This window comes from Anabrus simplex, chromosome X, assembly GCF_040414725.1.
Source record: "Anabrus simplex isolate iqAnaSimp1 chromosome X, ASM4041472v1, whole genome shotgun sequence".
Lineage (NCBI taxonomy): Eukaryota > Metazoa > Arthropoda > Insecta > Orthoptera > Tettigoniidae > Anabrus > Anabrus simplex.
In genome coordinates this window covers 74,112,024-74,128,194 of record NC_090279.1, presented here as the reverse complement: position 1 = coordinate 74,128,194, position 16,171 = coordinate 74,112,024, and the positions used below count along the sequence as shown (strand labels likewise).

At 40.4% G+C, this 16,171-nt stretch overlaps 1 protein-coding gene across 1 annotated transcript; it reads right to left on the bottom strand.

The window, feature by feature from the left end:
- Positions 1–14,260: 14,260 nt before the first annotated feature.
- On the bottom strand, positions 14,261–15,625 carry LOC136886618 (zinc finger protein 665-like). The gene has a single exon (XM_067159424.2). It carries the CDS (start codon positions 15,623–15,625, stop codon positions 14,261–14,263), a length of 1,365 nt encoding a protein of 454 aa, XP_067015525.2.
- Between the last annotated feature and the right edge of the window lie 546 nt (positions 15,626–16,171).

The window sequence follows — 16,171 nt, the reverse complement described above, 5'->3', positions numbered from 1 at the left end:
GTAGCATTGATACCACCTCCCAAATGATATACAGTAGAGGTCTTTGGATCTATCCCAACTGCTGCGTGATACATAATGCAAGATCTTAAAGAACATGAAGGAAACGTGAAAATTAGGTTAGTAAACAGTCAATCTCATAAAAAAGTGTATCAATCATATGTATTGAAATGAAGGGTCAACCACTGATATCTGTTCAGCAATTTTCTATTTTCAGTACCTAACAATGGCTTATCAAATTATGTACATTACCTCAAGTGAGTTTTCCTGCATTGGCCCTGGCTCTGTTAACTCTGATTTGGCTTCTTTTTTCAGTGGAGTTATTTCTGATACATTTTCAATATTTTCCTGTGGAAAATAAGATACATAAGTTATGCACGTAACACACATTTACAAATACTGTCACCAACAAATGAGCATGATAATTTACTACTTCCAAGTATTACAGTTACTTTCAAAATTTTACTACTGTTTAAGAGAGATTTCTACCAGCAGAGGATTTCAAAACCAAAGGCTGCACTGAGAATGGTGTTATCATCCTTGTTCAAACCTAATGTCAGAGAAAGCATGAGACTGAGAACCAAATATAAAGTGAGAAGCATTTTCTAGCCATATCAGAAGATATCCTACCAGAGATGGAATTGGGACCATCTCGCACAAAATTTTTGAAGGAATCTGCCACAGACATAAACACTAAATTATATTAATTGATTTTATGTATCCAATTACGTCTATCAAATCATTGAGGTTGTTTGAATCACATCCAAGTATTAAAACTGTCCTAAATCTTTTGCCATACAGTGAGAAATATTAATACTATGCTCTCAACATACATTTTGTTTAGACAGACAGATCAAAATCCCTTGAAACATTTTAATCACTTTCTATAATCTGGTTTTTGCCAAGCTCACAGGGGATAAACACTGCATTGAGACAGTTCTGTTCATCCAAGTGTAAAAATAAAAAACGAACATGAAAGAAGCAGGCTTATCACAGTCATAGACCAGGGAAAGATGTGATGCAGGTCAAACATAAAGCAACTACAAATGAAATGTTTTACTACTACAAGGATGTTATGCAGTGTTCTGTGAAGAACTGTGGGGATGAGAACACCATCAGTGTTGGAGTGTACATCTGCAGTTACAGAAGCTCTTTCATGATCTACGAAGGTCATCCAATAAATAAGTTTCCCTATTTTTTCTCTGCAAACCACATGTTTTAGAATTAAGTTGGTACTGTAGGAACTTCCACTGGCGTATGGCTGGGGTAAGGTGATCTTCAACCGCACGTGCTTGCTCTGTTTTCACCAGTACGGCGCTACCTGCCATGGAGCTACCAATTGAAAAGTGTCCACTTGTGAACTCTGTTCTGTTATCCGCTTTTCCACGGCAAAAAATGAAGTGGCTACCAATATTCATTGTCATTTGGTGTGAGTTTATAGTGAAAAATCCATGCTGGCATTCATGGTTCCTGGAACAACAGCACGATGTACATGATGACAAGCGCAGCGCCAGCCCCAATACAGCCACTGTTGCAGGTCGGAATGTGGTGGACGAAGATTAACGCGTCAGAACTGATGAGAATGAATCTACTGCCTCCCGGCACGTAAACTGGCAGTCCTTTATAGCAATGATATTGTTGAATGTCTTGCAATATTGAAAAGTCTGTGCAAGATGGGTCCCAAGTTTCCTTACTGATGCTCACAAGCAATAACAGAACGAGGTAGCCTGAGCTTTCCTGCAAATGCTTCAAAGAGAGGGAGATCAAATGTCTTCCCGCATTGTTACTGGAGATGAAAGCAGGGCGCATTATTCAACTCTAAAAACAAAACCACAAAGCATGCTATGGAAGAAACTTGGTGAACATGCTCATAAAAAGGGCCAAGACCTCAGACTCTTTTTTACAATTTACTTTATATCGCACCGACACAAATAGGTCTTATGTTGATGATTGGAGAGGAAGAGCCTAGGAGTGGGAAGGAAGCAGCTGTGGCGTTAATTAAGGTACATCCCCAATACTTACCTGGTATGAAAATGGGAAACCACGGAAATCCATCTTCAGGGCTGCCGACAGTGGGGTTCGAACGCACTATCTCCCAGATGCAAGCTCACAGCTGCGCGGTCTTAACCGCATGGCCAACTTGCCCGGTTGGACCTCAGCCTCTGTAGGCATAGTTTTGGCTACTGCCTTTTGGGACTGTAATGATGTTGTATTGGTTAACTGACCGCCCCAATGCACTGTGGTCACACATGAGAGGTCCTGCACGGTCCTTACGAAGCTCAGAGTTGAAATCCAACGAAAACGTTCTGGTTTTGTCACAGAAAATATTGCCCATTCAGCTCAAAGAACGCAGGATTTGCTGCAGAACTTCAAAAGGGACCTTTTTCCCCATCCACCTTATTCTGCGGAACTTGCCCCGAGTGATTTCCATCTCTATCCACAACTCAAGTTGCACCTTGGAGGTAAGCGGTTTGCAACTGATGAAGAGGTGGAACAGGAAGTGCACCGCTGTCTACAGAGATGGGACCTGACATGGTATGATGAAGGTATCAAGAAACAGCTGCCAAGAAAACAAAATGTTTGGACTGAAATAGTGACTATGTGGAAAAGTAGTGTACGAGTTGTAGAATGAAAATTAAATATTTCTCAAAGGTAAATAAAACCAAGCACCATGGGGCAACAGCCCCCGTAGGGCCATGGCTTACCAAGTGACCACTGCTCAGCCCAAAGGCCTACATATTACGAGGTGTCATGTGGTGAGTACGAACAATCCTCTCCGTCGTTATTTTAGACTTCTTAGACCAGGGCCACCATCTCACTGTCAGATAGCTCCTCAATTTTAATCACATAAGCTGAGTAGACCTCCAACCAGCCCACAGATGCAGGTAAAAATCCCTGACCTGGCCAGAAATTGAACCCGGGTCCTCTGGGTAAGAGGCAGGCATGCAACCCCGACACTGCAGGGCCAGCACAAGTGTAAATAGCCTGCTTGTATTTTTTCTAAAATAGGGAAACCTATTTATCGGATGGCCCTCGTATACTACGAGACCTTTAAATTTTTCACTTGGATTCATGAAACATTTTGACACTACAGGGGTGTAGGAGGGACTGTGATCAAAAGCTTACATTCTATTACAAGTTAGTTTACTAATAAAAGCGAATTAAAGTATAAAATTCCAGAATATACTCACTTATCCCATTTAATACAGAAGAAATCGAACAGTAGCTGAACTAAGGAAAGGAAGATAACATAGTGCACAAAATGGAGAGTTTGTTAAAGATGAAGCCATACTTTCTATTGTAGACTTAGTTAAATGTAACAAAAAACTTTCTAGTTTGTCAAACATACAATTTTAACATAAATTATTACACTATAAACATACCCGTAAAAAATAAACACTCTATTATACAAAGAATGACATGTTTCATTCTACAAGAACATCCTCAGACTCTATGATATCACACAAAATATGCATATATGTACAGCATTGTTTACGTTGCATAAACTTGTCAATGATAGCGAGTTCAGTGATGATATGACCCAGTACTGACAAATAAGAAATTTACAAGTATTAATATATCGAGAAGAGCCTCCGTGGCTCAGACGGCAGCGCGTCGGCCTCTCACCGCTGGATACCGTGGTTCAAATCCCGGTCACTCCATGTGAGGTTTGTGCTGGACAAAGCGGAGGTGGGACAGGTTTTTCTCCGGGTACTCCGGTTTTCCCTGTCATCTTTCATTCCAGCAACACTCTCCATTCTCATTTCATAGCATCTATCATTCATTAATAAATCACTTTGGGAGTGGCGACCCCATCGTACTAACAGCCTATATATGATTCATTCATTCCATCCCTGACTCGGTCAATGACTGGAAAACAGGTTGTAGGTTTCATTTCAATATATCGAGAAAACTCCTGAACTTATCTAGACTGCCAATGCCAACTTTGTTGTCACCAAATACTATTTCAGGACTGTGGTCATGGAGAGGTAAATGGAAAGTTTGAGTATAGCACAAACCTTACGGAGAGGGGAAGGGAAGCATGAGAGGGGAGTGCCGAACATTGCGGATCCCTCCTACTGGATGTTAAAATCTAGTACACTGTACCATGGAGAGGAGAGGGGGAAATAGGATGGAACGAGTGGAGCACTGTGGAATACTCTTTCCACACTGGAGAGGGGAGAGAAGGTTATTAACCTACTTCATGTTATAATGTACTTTTATGTAAGATGGATGAATGCAACTGAATGATTTTAGATGAATAATGTATGGAACTGAAATAGAGAATATCTGTAGGATATTATTGTGATAAATGCCAATTTAATGAGTAAGTATGGTCCAGATATTATGTGAGTAGAGCGATGTGCGGGGAATTTTTTAAGTGTGTATGGTCATTTAAGTTGGTTACGTTAGCACTTTTTGCGATGTAGATCTCGATTGCTTCCCTAATATTCGAAGATTTTATTTTATTTTCAATGTGTAAAATTTTTAGATCTGTGTTGATGTCTGTGAAATAGTGTGAACTGTCGTACATGTGCTCCCCAAAGGCTGAATGCTGATTATATCTGATCGTTTATTGTGTTCTTTGAATCTCGTGTGGAAATTTTGTTTTGTCTGACCTATATAGGTGGCATTGCAGTTATGTTCTTGGCACTTGAATTCATAGAATCGTGACTTTGAGAAAGGGTCTTCTTTGTTTAGGTGCACTTGTTGATGTGTCTCTGCAGTGTGTTGTTCATCCTAAAGGTTAATTAAAACCCTGTTTCCTAAAGATATAGCCTACTTTTTATGTGTTATTATTAATGTAGTTGAGAACCAAGTGTGGTGGTTTTCCAGGGACTTTTCTTTTGTTTGTTTAATATTTTATCTACTGTGCCTGGAGGGTGGTGGTCTTCTTTCATGATTTGTTTAACAATTCGTGCCTCTTCATTGAAATCCATTGTGCTCATTGGTATGGAAACAGCTCTGTGTATCATTGTATTCATACCTGCTATTTTCAGTGTGTATGCATGGTTAGACACGTCTATAGCATGCAACACCTGAGTGGGCTTGCTGTACACTTTGTAAGACAGGTTGCCATTATTCCTGCTGATTGTGGTGTAATTTTCTTATTAGATTCTTGCTCCATTGTGAAGCTGGTGGAATTTTGTAAATAATTTAATGTGTTTAATAACTGGTGTGCCTTAGTGAAGTCATTATCATATGCACATGATGTCACCTACATACCTGCTCCAGTATAATATTCCTTCTGAATGCTGATATGTTCAGAAGATGTTTTCAAAGTTAATCAAAAGAATGTTTGCTATTATACCTTATAATGGTGAGCCCATGGCTAACCCTTCTTTGTGGCAATACATCTTGTCAGTGAATGCAAAGCTATTTTGGTGTAGCATTGTTCTAATAAGGCTAATTATTTCTTTGGTTTCCTGCAGTGAAGTATTTTCTTTATGAAGATTTTCGATAATTTTAATAGATTCATCTATTGTTACGTTGGTGTACATGTTAGTGATGTCAAAGGGTATCTTTAACCCTTTACCACCCACATTTTTTCTCCACTTATCCCCAGGTTTCAACCTATTAATTAGGAAACATTCAAACAGAGCACACCGTTTCAGAAAAGGTTAAATATTAAAAAAAATATTGATCACAATGTATTCACATTTTCAATAATATTAGAAAATATGCCATCATTTACAACATTTAACATGCCATCATGTCCATTTCTCTATTCATTGAGTCATAAGTTTGTCGGTTCAAACCCCACCCATGCTGGAGATACTCAACATTGAGTAAGGCTGTATTTGTCACATTCTCATGTTGTCTAAATCCCCCTAAGCCAATAAAGATGAGATTCTGGAAGTGTAATGGTGACCTTGTATATCAACTTTCATTTCCTCTAGCAAGTGTCTTCCCATTCTGTTTCTATTTTACTGAAATGCGCCTGTTTGATTGCTGCATTAATATATACGCAATCGGTAATGTCAATGAATAGATTGTCTCCGCCTAACATATGTAAAAATATAACCTATTTCTCATAATACTCTTTTGCAATTATTGATAGGTTCAACATCATCCGTATAATCATTGAATAATGAAACAAAATGTTTGTGTTATCTGAATTGCAGCCGCATCATCATCAGGTCCGATTTCTAGATATCCGTTTTCACTTATATCACAGTTATCAGTAAAATTATCTTTGTTGATATGTTATATACTCACTAAGAATTTACCTCCATCCCTGTTCAACAATTCTGTGTCATTTCTTATGCCGTCATGTTTACGAACTAAACAGCTAACCAGCACTCGCGGAAGTTCAAGACCGTTGCCTAGACAACTTCAAGACAAATTCTCACTCTTCTTTTATTTCCTAAGGCTAGTATATTGTACTGCATGTTCGTCAATGCCTAATAAACAATTCACCATCAAAAAATACAAAACTATTGCATAGATTGCACACGTATGCAGATAATGCAGCTGGGTGTTTTCTGGCAATAAGGACCGTAAGGCAAAGTGAAGAGTCGGGCGCTTTCGGGCGGGAAGGGGTTGATTAGTTCTAGGCTGGTTTTTTAATTTATCTGTCTTCTTTATGTGAGACTTTCTCTTTTTATGATTTTTTCAGTTGTTAGCTTAAATTGTAACTTGGCACATCATAATTTACTATTGGTCTAATGGGACATGAGTTTTTGTGTATTTTGGGGATGGCTCTTACTGTGGGGAGCACCGGGCGAGTTGGCCGTGCGCGTAGAGGCACGCGGCTGTGAGCTTGCATCCGGGAGATAGTAGGTTCGAATCCACTATCGGCAGCCCTGAAGATGGTTTTCCGTGGTTTCCCATTTTCACACCAGGCAAATGCTGGGGCTGTACCTTAATTAAGGCCACGGCCGCTTCCTTCGAACTCCCAGGCCTTTCCTATCCCATCGTCGCCATAAGACCTATCTGTGTCGGTGCGACGTAAAGCCCCTAGCAAACAAACAAAAAACTGTGGGGAGTTTGGGATTTTTTGATGGTGAGGCTTTCTTTTTCTTGTTCTGTGAGAATGAAGTCTGTTTGCTGGATAGCTTGTTTTATTTTGTTTTGAAATTTATTTGTAGGGTCACATTGTAGTTCTTGAATTCCGTTGTTGTTGATGACAGCTATTGTTTTTTTCTATATACCCAAGAATAGAACATAAAAATAAGTGTCAAGAGTATAGATCTTGAATAGCAGTGCACTCGCATCTCAGATATGTTCAGACACCATTCTCTTCTGTAGTGTCTGAAATTTAGAACTCAACCAGCATACATTTATTCAGAGAACAGTGTGCATAAGCTGCAGAATTTCACCTTTAAGCAACTCCTGGACAATATCACATCTATAAATTAGCAGTTCACAGTGTTGGGAGTAGATTTTTGCTGTCGAGTCACAATTATTCACTGAATATCCCTCTTCCAACTCTCAAGGTTTTCAAAGACTCTGAGGTGCAAGAATGATGTGCAGGAATTCACTTTTATGCCAGTATAACTACAGGCGTGTGCTGGGATATTCAGCTTAATCAAATACCTCTAGAATGGACCCAAATTACACTCGCCAACATGAAAGTAAAATGTTATCACATCACCATGTAAGCTATCAGATGAAGAGAGACTGAACTGTAAGCCACATATTCAGAAGATTACAATTTACTGTGTTTACAGTAGCAACAGACAGAGCAAGGAAAGATGATGACAATAAGTCGCTTCTTCTCCAAAATTATGTCACAGCTTCTCCGCCAAGGCAGAGTTTTACTATGAGATCACCCGACATTAGTAACATTGTAAAGAAGTTTAAATGATGCAAATCTTACCTGGAATTTCTTTTGGAGGAAAAATATGTTCACTATGAGATTCAATTAAATCCAGCAGCCACAATTGTCCTTCAGTTCAGCAGCTACTAGCACTAAAATTGGATAATGTATGATAGGAGATCATGTCAATCCCACGATACCATTACCAAACCATGGAGAATAAAAACATAACTATACAACCTACAGAAATCCATTTCAATAAATGCCAGAGGTACCTAATCAATAAACAATAAACAGTCATTTGATGGGTACTTAGCTCATGAAATGTCCTGATGCCTCGATCTTGAAACGCTGCCTGTCACAACTTCATTGGTAGCTGGACCTAACCAAGGTTCCTTCACTATCAAGCCCACAACTTTAATTCAGCTTTTTGCCACTATCAAACATAGCATGCACTGCCGTCTCCCTAGTAAATGCTAGAGGCCAATTGTCCACTTGGTGACCATAATCTGGGGGCATGTGCCACCAGAACCCGTTTCCTTGCCCCATGAACAAAGTTTCTGTCACTAGTTGGACCTATAGTTGTACATAAATACTGTTGTTTGTACTTCCTAAGAGTTGGCTGCCTTGCGTAGCACATTATCACATACTCCCAGACAAAGAAACAAAATAGAGACATACTTTTCCTAGATGCCCATGTAGCAAATGGCGGCTGCTGGGGTTAATATTTGGGAAGCACATAGTAAATTATGCCCCTGCCAAACTTATTCAGCTACTAAGGGTTAAATTCTGATCTCTATAAAGTTATTTGCCATGAGACTCACAAGTGATGCATTTGTTGTTCTTTCAAGCCAGGCTGGTTCCTCTTTGATTTTTACTTGCAGGTCCCTTTCACACTGCAACTGAAGTAGTTAGAAGGTACTGGGGTTCTTGATTACTTCCAATGATTTTACACTGAACCATAGCCCAGAGAAATATATTACCTTATTGCAGTCATTGCTACTTAGGTTATCTGTCAACAGACTAAGCATTTTGCTTGAAATTTTACATGACCGTCAATATTATGAACATACCAAAAAGACTCAAAATTTTACATGACTGTTAATATTGTGATCATACCTATTGGACCTCAAGTTTTCTATGACTGATACTATGCAGAACAATCTCCATAACAACACTGATAACCATTACAAGAATTCTACATATGATATCCTAAACGGAAACTTCTCAAAATTTCGAACCCTACTACCATATGTCGCAGCCTACAATGTAAAGAACAATTCAACATTCACAGCGTCACTATTAAATAGCAAACATAGGTAAATAACACAGCAACACAATATTTAAAATTATGCACTACATATTGTAATTTCTTTCTGAAACTAATATCCGCAATTCTTCACCTGCGTAGCCCTTCAGAAAAATTCTTCACTCCAAAAAATGTTGATAGGTAAGGTAAGTTACGTTATATTGCTACAACACACGAGGAACAGATTTGCCGGCACTTGTGACACAAAGGCCAGGAGTTTTCAAAAAGAATGCCATTATATGTGTATACAGTTTTAATGCTGAAGTAGAAATAAAATTTAAGAAAATTAAAAATATTAAATGTTAAAAATATGTAGAATGCTGAAACTGAGAAAGATTAGTATTAACTTCTTACTGTTCCCAATTGAGATCTATAATTTTCGCAAAAGTAAATTATAGAACTTGAACCTTACCGACAATAGAGATGTGGACACAGTGTAAATGATAGAAATCACAATTTCTCAATGAAAAAATCTGTAGCCAAAAAATTAACGGAATAGGCTGTACAAATGGCTAACACGCGTCTTATGTAACACATACCTCACACCTAGAGACAAAACCTGATATTTTAATTCAGTGTAATCACTTAAAACAAACACTTAAAGAACGGATTTGATTTGTATCAGTCAGTAGAACGGGCTGAATTTCGGAAAGGATGAATTACCAGTGAGAACTCCAGAGTACACGACACTTCTTGAAAACAGCACTGGGTGCAATGTCCCGTTATATTTCTAACTATCAACTATCAATACAGTCCTGCTCTAGTGGGCTTTACACGTGGTCAAAGAGAATGAGTAAGAGATGACTCTCAACGTTATTTTTCATTTCTGAACGCAACGGCTGCGCAAAGATTGCCAGGAATTGCACACCAGCGCCTCTAGTGTAAACAGGGCTGGACTAAAATTACCGGGCGGGTGATTTAAATCGTTTAGCGCGCGGAGGGTCACCAGGTTCTCGTCCCCCCTCCACTCTTAAATATTATATTAAATATATTTTTTCTTTTTTTCTTTCTCTTCTATTTTTCTTTCATTTCCTTTTCTTTCTTTCCTTCTTTCTGTTACCTTTTTCTGAAATACTGCATTCTGAACAACAATACACCTGGAGGTTGGGCTGTGCTTTATTATTATTATTAATAAATTTTTTGCTGGAGAAAAGAAGCTTACCAGCTTGTGCTGCTTATTATAATTATTTCAATTATGGAGCTATATTTTATTTTTACTCATTCACAAAGCCTTGAAGGATCGGAGTGACTGGCCTTGCCTGTGCTGCTTTTGTTTGTTTCTGCTGAGGAAAAAGGAAGCTAACTCAGAAAGGGAGGAAGGAAGTGACCTGAAGGTGAGTGGGATTGGCAATCCTTATCTCAGATTAAGACCTATGACAGAAATAGTCACTAACATCCCCTCGTACATCAGTCCTCTTTAACACTACTTAAGCCAACTGTAACAGTCAATAGTATCAAGATATGCCACTTATGCAGGAAATAAAATATAAATACAATGTAAGAAAGAAAACCATATACAGGAACCAAAATGATGAAAGGAAACTCATATGCTAACGAGGGAGTTTGTAGGATTCAAAGGTAAATTGAAATGAAACATGATCTTTTGATTTATGGAGCTATATTCTACCTACTATCCACAGTGTTACAGGTATAAAATTGTGTAGAAATTATATTCAGCAGTGTTAATCATCAATTAATATTCATCAGCCAGAAAACTATTCAATACAACACAAATACAAGATCATTCATTTATGAAAGAAAGACTGGAACTGACAAGGTACAACATAATACTTTTCTCTCTTATTGCAGTTTAACGTTGCACTGACATTGCAAAAGTTTTCAGGAACACCATTTGTATTTTCCCAAGGAACTTACTATATGATACATCTTTCAGTCTGTCAAAAGAGGCACCTAGGGCCACACACTGAAAAATATTGAGATTTGTACTTCTTTTGCATCTACTAGAGGATGGCAAATCTCTGGCAGAGTAGTGCTTGAAGAAACCAAGACATGATAGCACATACTCTGTTCCTACATACTGCACCAAAACACAACATATCATTCAATCAGTCATCTGCATTTAGATGATAACAATGTCAAGCTACAAAATTGTATGCATTCCTTGTATTCATTGATCTACACTATTTACAATAAAAATGTTCTATTTTATGTGACAGTAGGATATATCAAAAATTTTCTGCTACATGGAAAAGGATGGAATCATGAATATATTTGAGGGTTTAAAAGACAAGAGAGAGCTTACACATTCTGTGATTGCTCGCTCTTACAACATGCAGGAGGTACAAATAATGCTTCCTTTCAGTCCATCCGCAGGAGAGTTCTAATAAATTTACAGAAACATGTAGCATCAGGATCTACATACAATAATATGGCAGCTGATCCAGCACAAAACATTCCCATGCCAAGTCACAACATAGCTCCACCTATTAAGAGCTATGTCCAAGGAATTGCTTGCTAATTTAGTACAGTATTATGAACAATATGCTGCTACATCCACAACATTACGGTGTGCAAGGGACTTTGCTGTGACCTAGACGAAATGCCAGTTGAAGACAGTGGAAACTCACTTCAGACAGTGCCATTTGTACCTACTGTATATCGAAGGCAGAAATATATGTTGGTGGTTGCAGAGTAGGCTGATCTGTGGTCTGACAGCATGCACTCCAACCGGCCAACCAAGCAGAGGAGGGGTGGCTATGGTTCCACCGTGTTTCTACAACTCTGCATTTGGGACACAGAAACGGGCTGTTCCCCTACCACTGGCTGTTCTGAGATTGGTTTTTCCTTTCGCCTGCAGTAAGGCGAATGATGGGACAGTTCCTAGTATATGTCATGGCCAACAAATATCTTGCCCTCACCACAAATCTCCTTGCTTAAGATGATGATGCCTGTTGATTAAAAGGGCCTAAAATCTAGTTCATTGTTTTAAGAGCAAGTACAACTAGGCAACCATCCCCTATATATATCAGTAATCGAAGAGAAGAAATGGAAGGGGGCTGACACTAGGAAAAATGATGGTATCAGCTAAGAAGGACCATGCCCTTTGAGGAAAATAAGACTCCCTAGGCCTCCATACAGAATACAATCGGGGACAGAAAAGAACAGGTCGTGATCGGGGTAGATCAGATAGGATAGATGAAAGTGGGGAGCCTGGCACAAGTAAGCGGAAGCAGTGCCAAAATTCAATTAAGGGCTCCGTGGCCGCCTACCCAAGCTCCCAAGTACAGAGCCCGCATGGGATTCCTTTTAGTCATCTTTTACAGCAGGCAGAGGATGCTGTGGCTGTTATTCTACTGCCCCTACCCACAGGGGGACAACTATGATAAGGCTAGTTGCTTTACGTTGCACCGACACAGATAGGTCTTATGACGATGATGGGACAGAAAAGGCCTAGGAATGGGAAGGAAGCAGCCGTGGCCTTAATTAAGGTACAGCCCCAGCATTTGCCTGGTGTGAAAATGGGAAACCACAGAAAACCATTCTCCGGGCTGCCGATAGTGGGGTTCGAACCTATCTCCCGAATACTGGCCGCACTTATGTTTCAAATTATCCGAAATTTATTTGCCTTGGTGTGGTATGTTTTCATGTTCTGGCCTCAGGAGAGTAGTAAAACAAGAACAGTAAGGATGCTTACCTCAAATATCTTGTACTTTTTCTTCAAACACGCAAACGAAGGTAACAGATATACGCACACAAATCAAAGTAAAGCAAAATGCCACGAACGTCAAAAACGTGGTCGTCCCACGTGGTCCAAGTTGTCAAACTCAAATCGACCAATAGCAATCAGGAGATGTCTCTACCAATAGGAGCTGCCGTATTCGTCACGTGGGCTTAGGGTGAGTGACGTGATGTACAACAGCGCGCCCACGCGAGTGGAGGGCAAAAGTATTCAGTCTGAGCCGGGCCCTCGGAAGGGTAGGACCTATGCCGCTGACAAACCCTTTCACGTGGTAGTGGTGGGGGTAAGGTTCGGCAGTACGGTTCACTGCCGTCTGCGGTGGTTCGGTTATTGATGATGGGGAGGAAGGGGCGTTATCGTTGAAGGAGGGATTGGATATGGGTGGGGTATAGTAGCCATTACTGAATGAAAACAGCTCATTTGCAAGCTTTAATCTGAAAAGGCAACAGCCCGACAACATTATCGAGATCATTTTGCAGTTGCTCACAATCTTGTAACTTATTTATTACTCTGTACAGAATAACATCATCTGCGAAAAGCCTTATCTCTGATTCCACTTCCTTACACATATCATTCATATATATAAGAAAACATAAAGGTCCAATAATACTGCCTTGAGGAATTCCCCTCTTAATTTTTACAGGGCCAAGAGCCACCCATTCATTCACTCTTTTATCTAGTCCAATTGCACTCATTTTTGCCAGTAGTCTAACATGATCTACCCTATCAAATGCCTTAGACAGGTCAGTCGCGATACAGTCCAATTGACCTCCTGAATCCAGGATATCTGCTATATCTTGCTAGAATCCTACAAGTTGTGCTTCAGTGGAATAAACTTTGTAACAGTGGCTTCTCTTCTGTGTGTGTCCGCATATGAACAGTTAGGTCAGACTGCCTTTCTTTGTTAATGATTTGCCACAGACATTGTAGCTGTATGGCTTCCCGCCTGTATGGGTCCCCATATGACCGGTTAGAAAGCCTTTCTGTATGAATGATTTGCCACAGACACTGCAATGTTTGGCTTCTCGCCTGTATGGGTCCGCATATGATCGGTCAGACTGCCTTTCCTAGTGAATGATTTGCCACAGACATTGCACCTGTAAGACTTCTCGCTTGTATGCGTCCGCATATGATAGGTTATTTTGCCTCTCTTTATGACTCGCCTGTATGGCTCCGCATACGTTCGGTTAGTTTGCCTTTCTTTATGAATGATTCGCCATAGACATTGAAGCTGTATGGCTTCTCGCCATTATGGGCCCGCATATGACCGGTTAGAATGCCTTTCTGTATGAATGATTTGCCACAGATATTGCAGCTGTATACCTTCTCGCCTGTATGGGTCCGCATATGATCGCTCAAATTGCCTTTCTTTGTGAATGTTTTGTCACAGACATTGCAGCTGTATTGGCTTCTCTCCAGTATGGGTCCGCATTTGTTCGGTTAGTTTGCCCCTCTTTATGAATGATTCGTCACAGACGTTGAAGCTGTAAGGCTACTCGCCTGTATGGGTCCGCATATGTTCGGTTAGTTTACCTCTCTTAATGAATGATTTGCCACAGATATTGCACCTGTATACCTTCTCGCCTGTATGGGTACGCATATGAACGGTCAAACTGCCTTTCGTTGTGAATGATTTGCCACAGACATTGCACCTGTAAGGCTTCTCGCCTGTATGGGTACGCATATGTTCGGTTAGTTTACCTGTCTTTATGAATGATTTGCCACAGATATTGCAGCTGTATGGCTTCTCGCCTGTATGGTTACGCATATGATCGGTCAGAGTGCCTTTCGTTGTGAATAATTTGGTACAGACATTGCAGCTGTAAGGCTTGTCGCCTGTATGGGTCCGCATGTGTTGGGTTAGTTTACCTCTCTGTATGAATGATTTGCCACAGATATTGCAACTGTTTGGCTTCTCGCCAGTATGGGTCCGCATATGACCGGTTAGACTACCTTTCTGTATGAATGATTTGCCACAGATATTGCAGCTGTATACCTTCTCGCCTGTATGGGTACGCATATGAACGGTCAAACTGCCTTTCGTTGTGAATGATTTGCCACAGACATTGCACCTGTAAGGCTTCTCGCCTGTATGGGTACGCATATGTTCGGTTAGTTTACCTCTCTTTACGAATGATTTGCCACAGATGTTGCAGGTGTATGGCTTCTCGCCTGTATGGTTACGCATATGATCGGTCAGACTGCCTTTCGTTGTGAATGATTTGCTACAAACATTGCAGCTGTAAGGCTTCTCGCCTGTATGGGTCCGCATATGATCGGTCAGACTGCCTTTCGTTGTGAATAATTTGGTACAGACATTGCAGCTGTAAGGCTTCTCGCCTGTATGGGTCCGCATGTGTTGGGTTAGTTTACCTCTCCGTATGAATGATTTGCCACAGATGTTGCAACTGTATGGCTTCTCGCCTGTATGGTTACGCATATGATCGGTCAGACTGCCGTTCTGTATGAATGATTTCCTACAGACATTGCAGCTGTATGGCTTCTCGCCTGTATGGGTCCGCATATGTTCGGTTAGTTTACCTCTGTGTATGAATGATTTGCCACAGTCATTGCAACTGTATGGCTTCTCGCCTACATGGGTCCGCATATGACCGGTGAGTCTGCCTTTCTGTATGAATGACTTGCTACAGACATTGCACCTGTTTGGCTTCTCTCCTGTTTGATCCAGCCTGTGATAAGATAAACTCCTTTTCTTGACATATGATTTACAACATACAGTGCATAAATGAGGTTTGTTGCCTGTGTGAACACCCATCTGACCTGCTAGTTTTTTCCAGCTGAAGGAATCTCCACAGACGTTGCAGCAGTTTCGGTTCTCACCCGTGTGAGACCGCATAACGTCCGGCCTTTTCCTGAAATTTTTATGAGATACTGAGCATTCGTTTATAATCCCACCTTTATGCAATCGCGTCTCCCAAGTCATCATTTTCCTCTTTGTAAAGCAATTATCAGAAAATCCGCACACTTGGAGCGGGTGGATCCTGAGTTGTTTCGACAAGCTGCTTCGGCTACATAACACCTTTCCGCAGTGATCGCACTTGAAGGGTCGATCTTCCTTGTGTCTCTTCAGATGTTGCAAGAGGTCCAACTTCCTAGCCAGGACATCACTGCAAACACTACACCTAAAACTAGATGATCCGCCGTCCGGAGGTTGAGGATCTCTATAGCTCACCTCGGGTCTCGATCTACAGTGACAAATTAAAACCATGTGACCAATAGTTCAACAGCCAAATCCACTACAACTCTCACACAGGGGATTTGCTACTCGACATTCCAATCACTGGTATCCAGTGCAGAGAGCTTGTTACTCATAAACATTACATTCCTGAGAGTAAACATCATCTGAGGTAGAATTTCAAAAGCTCTCACTTGTTACGAGAAT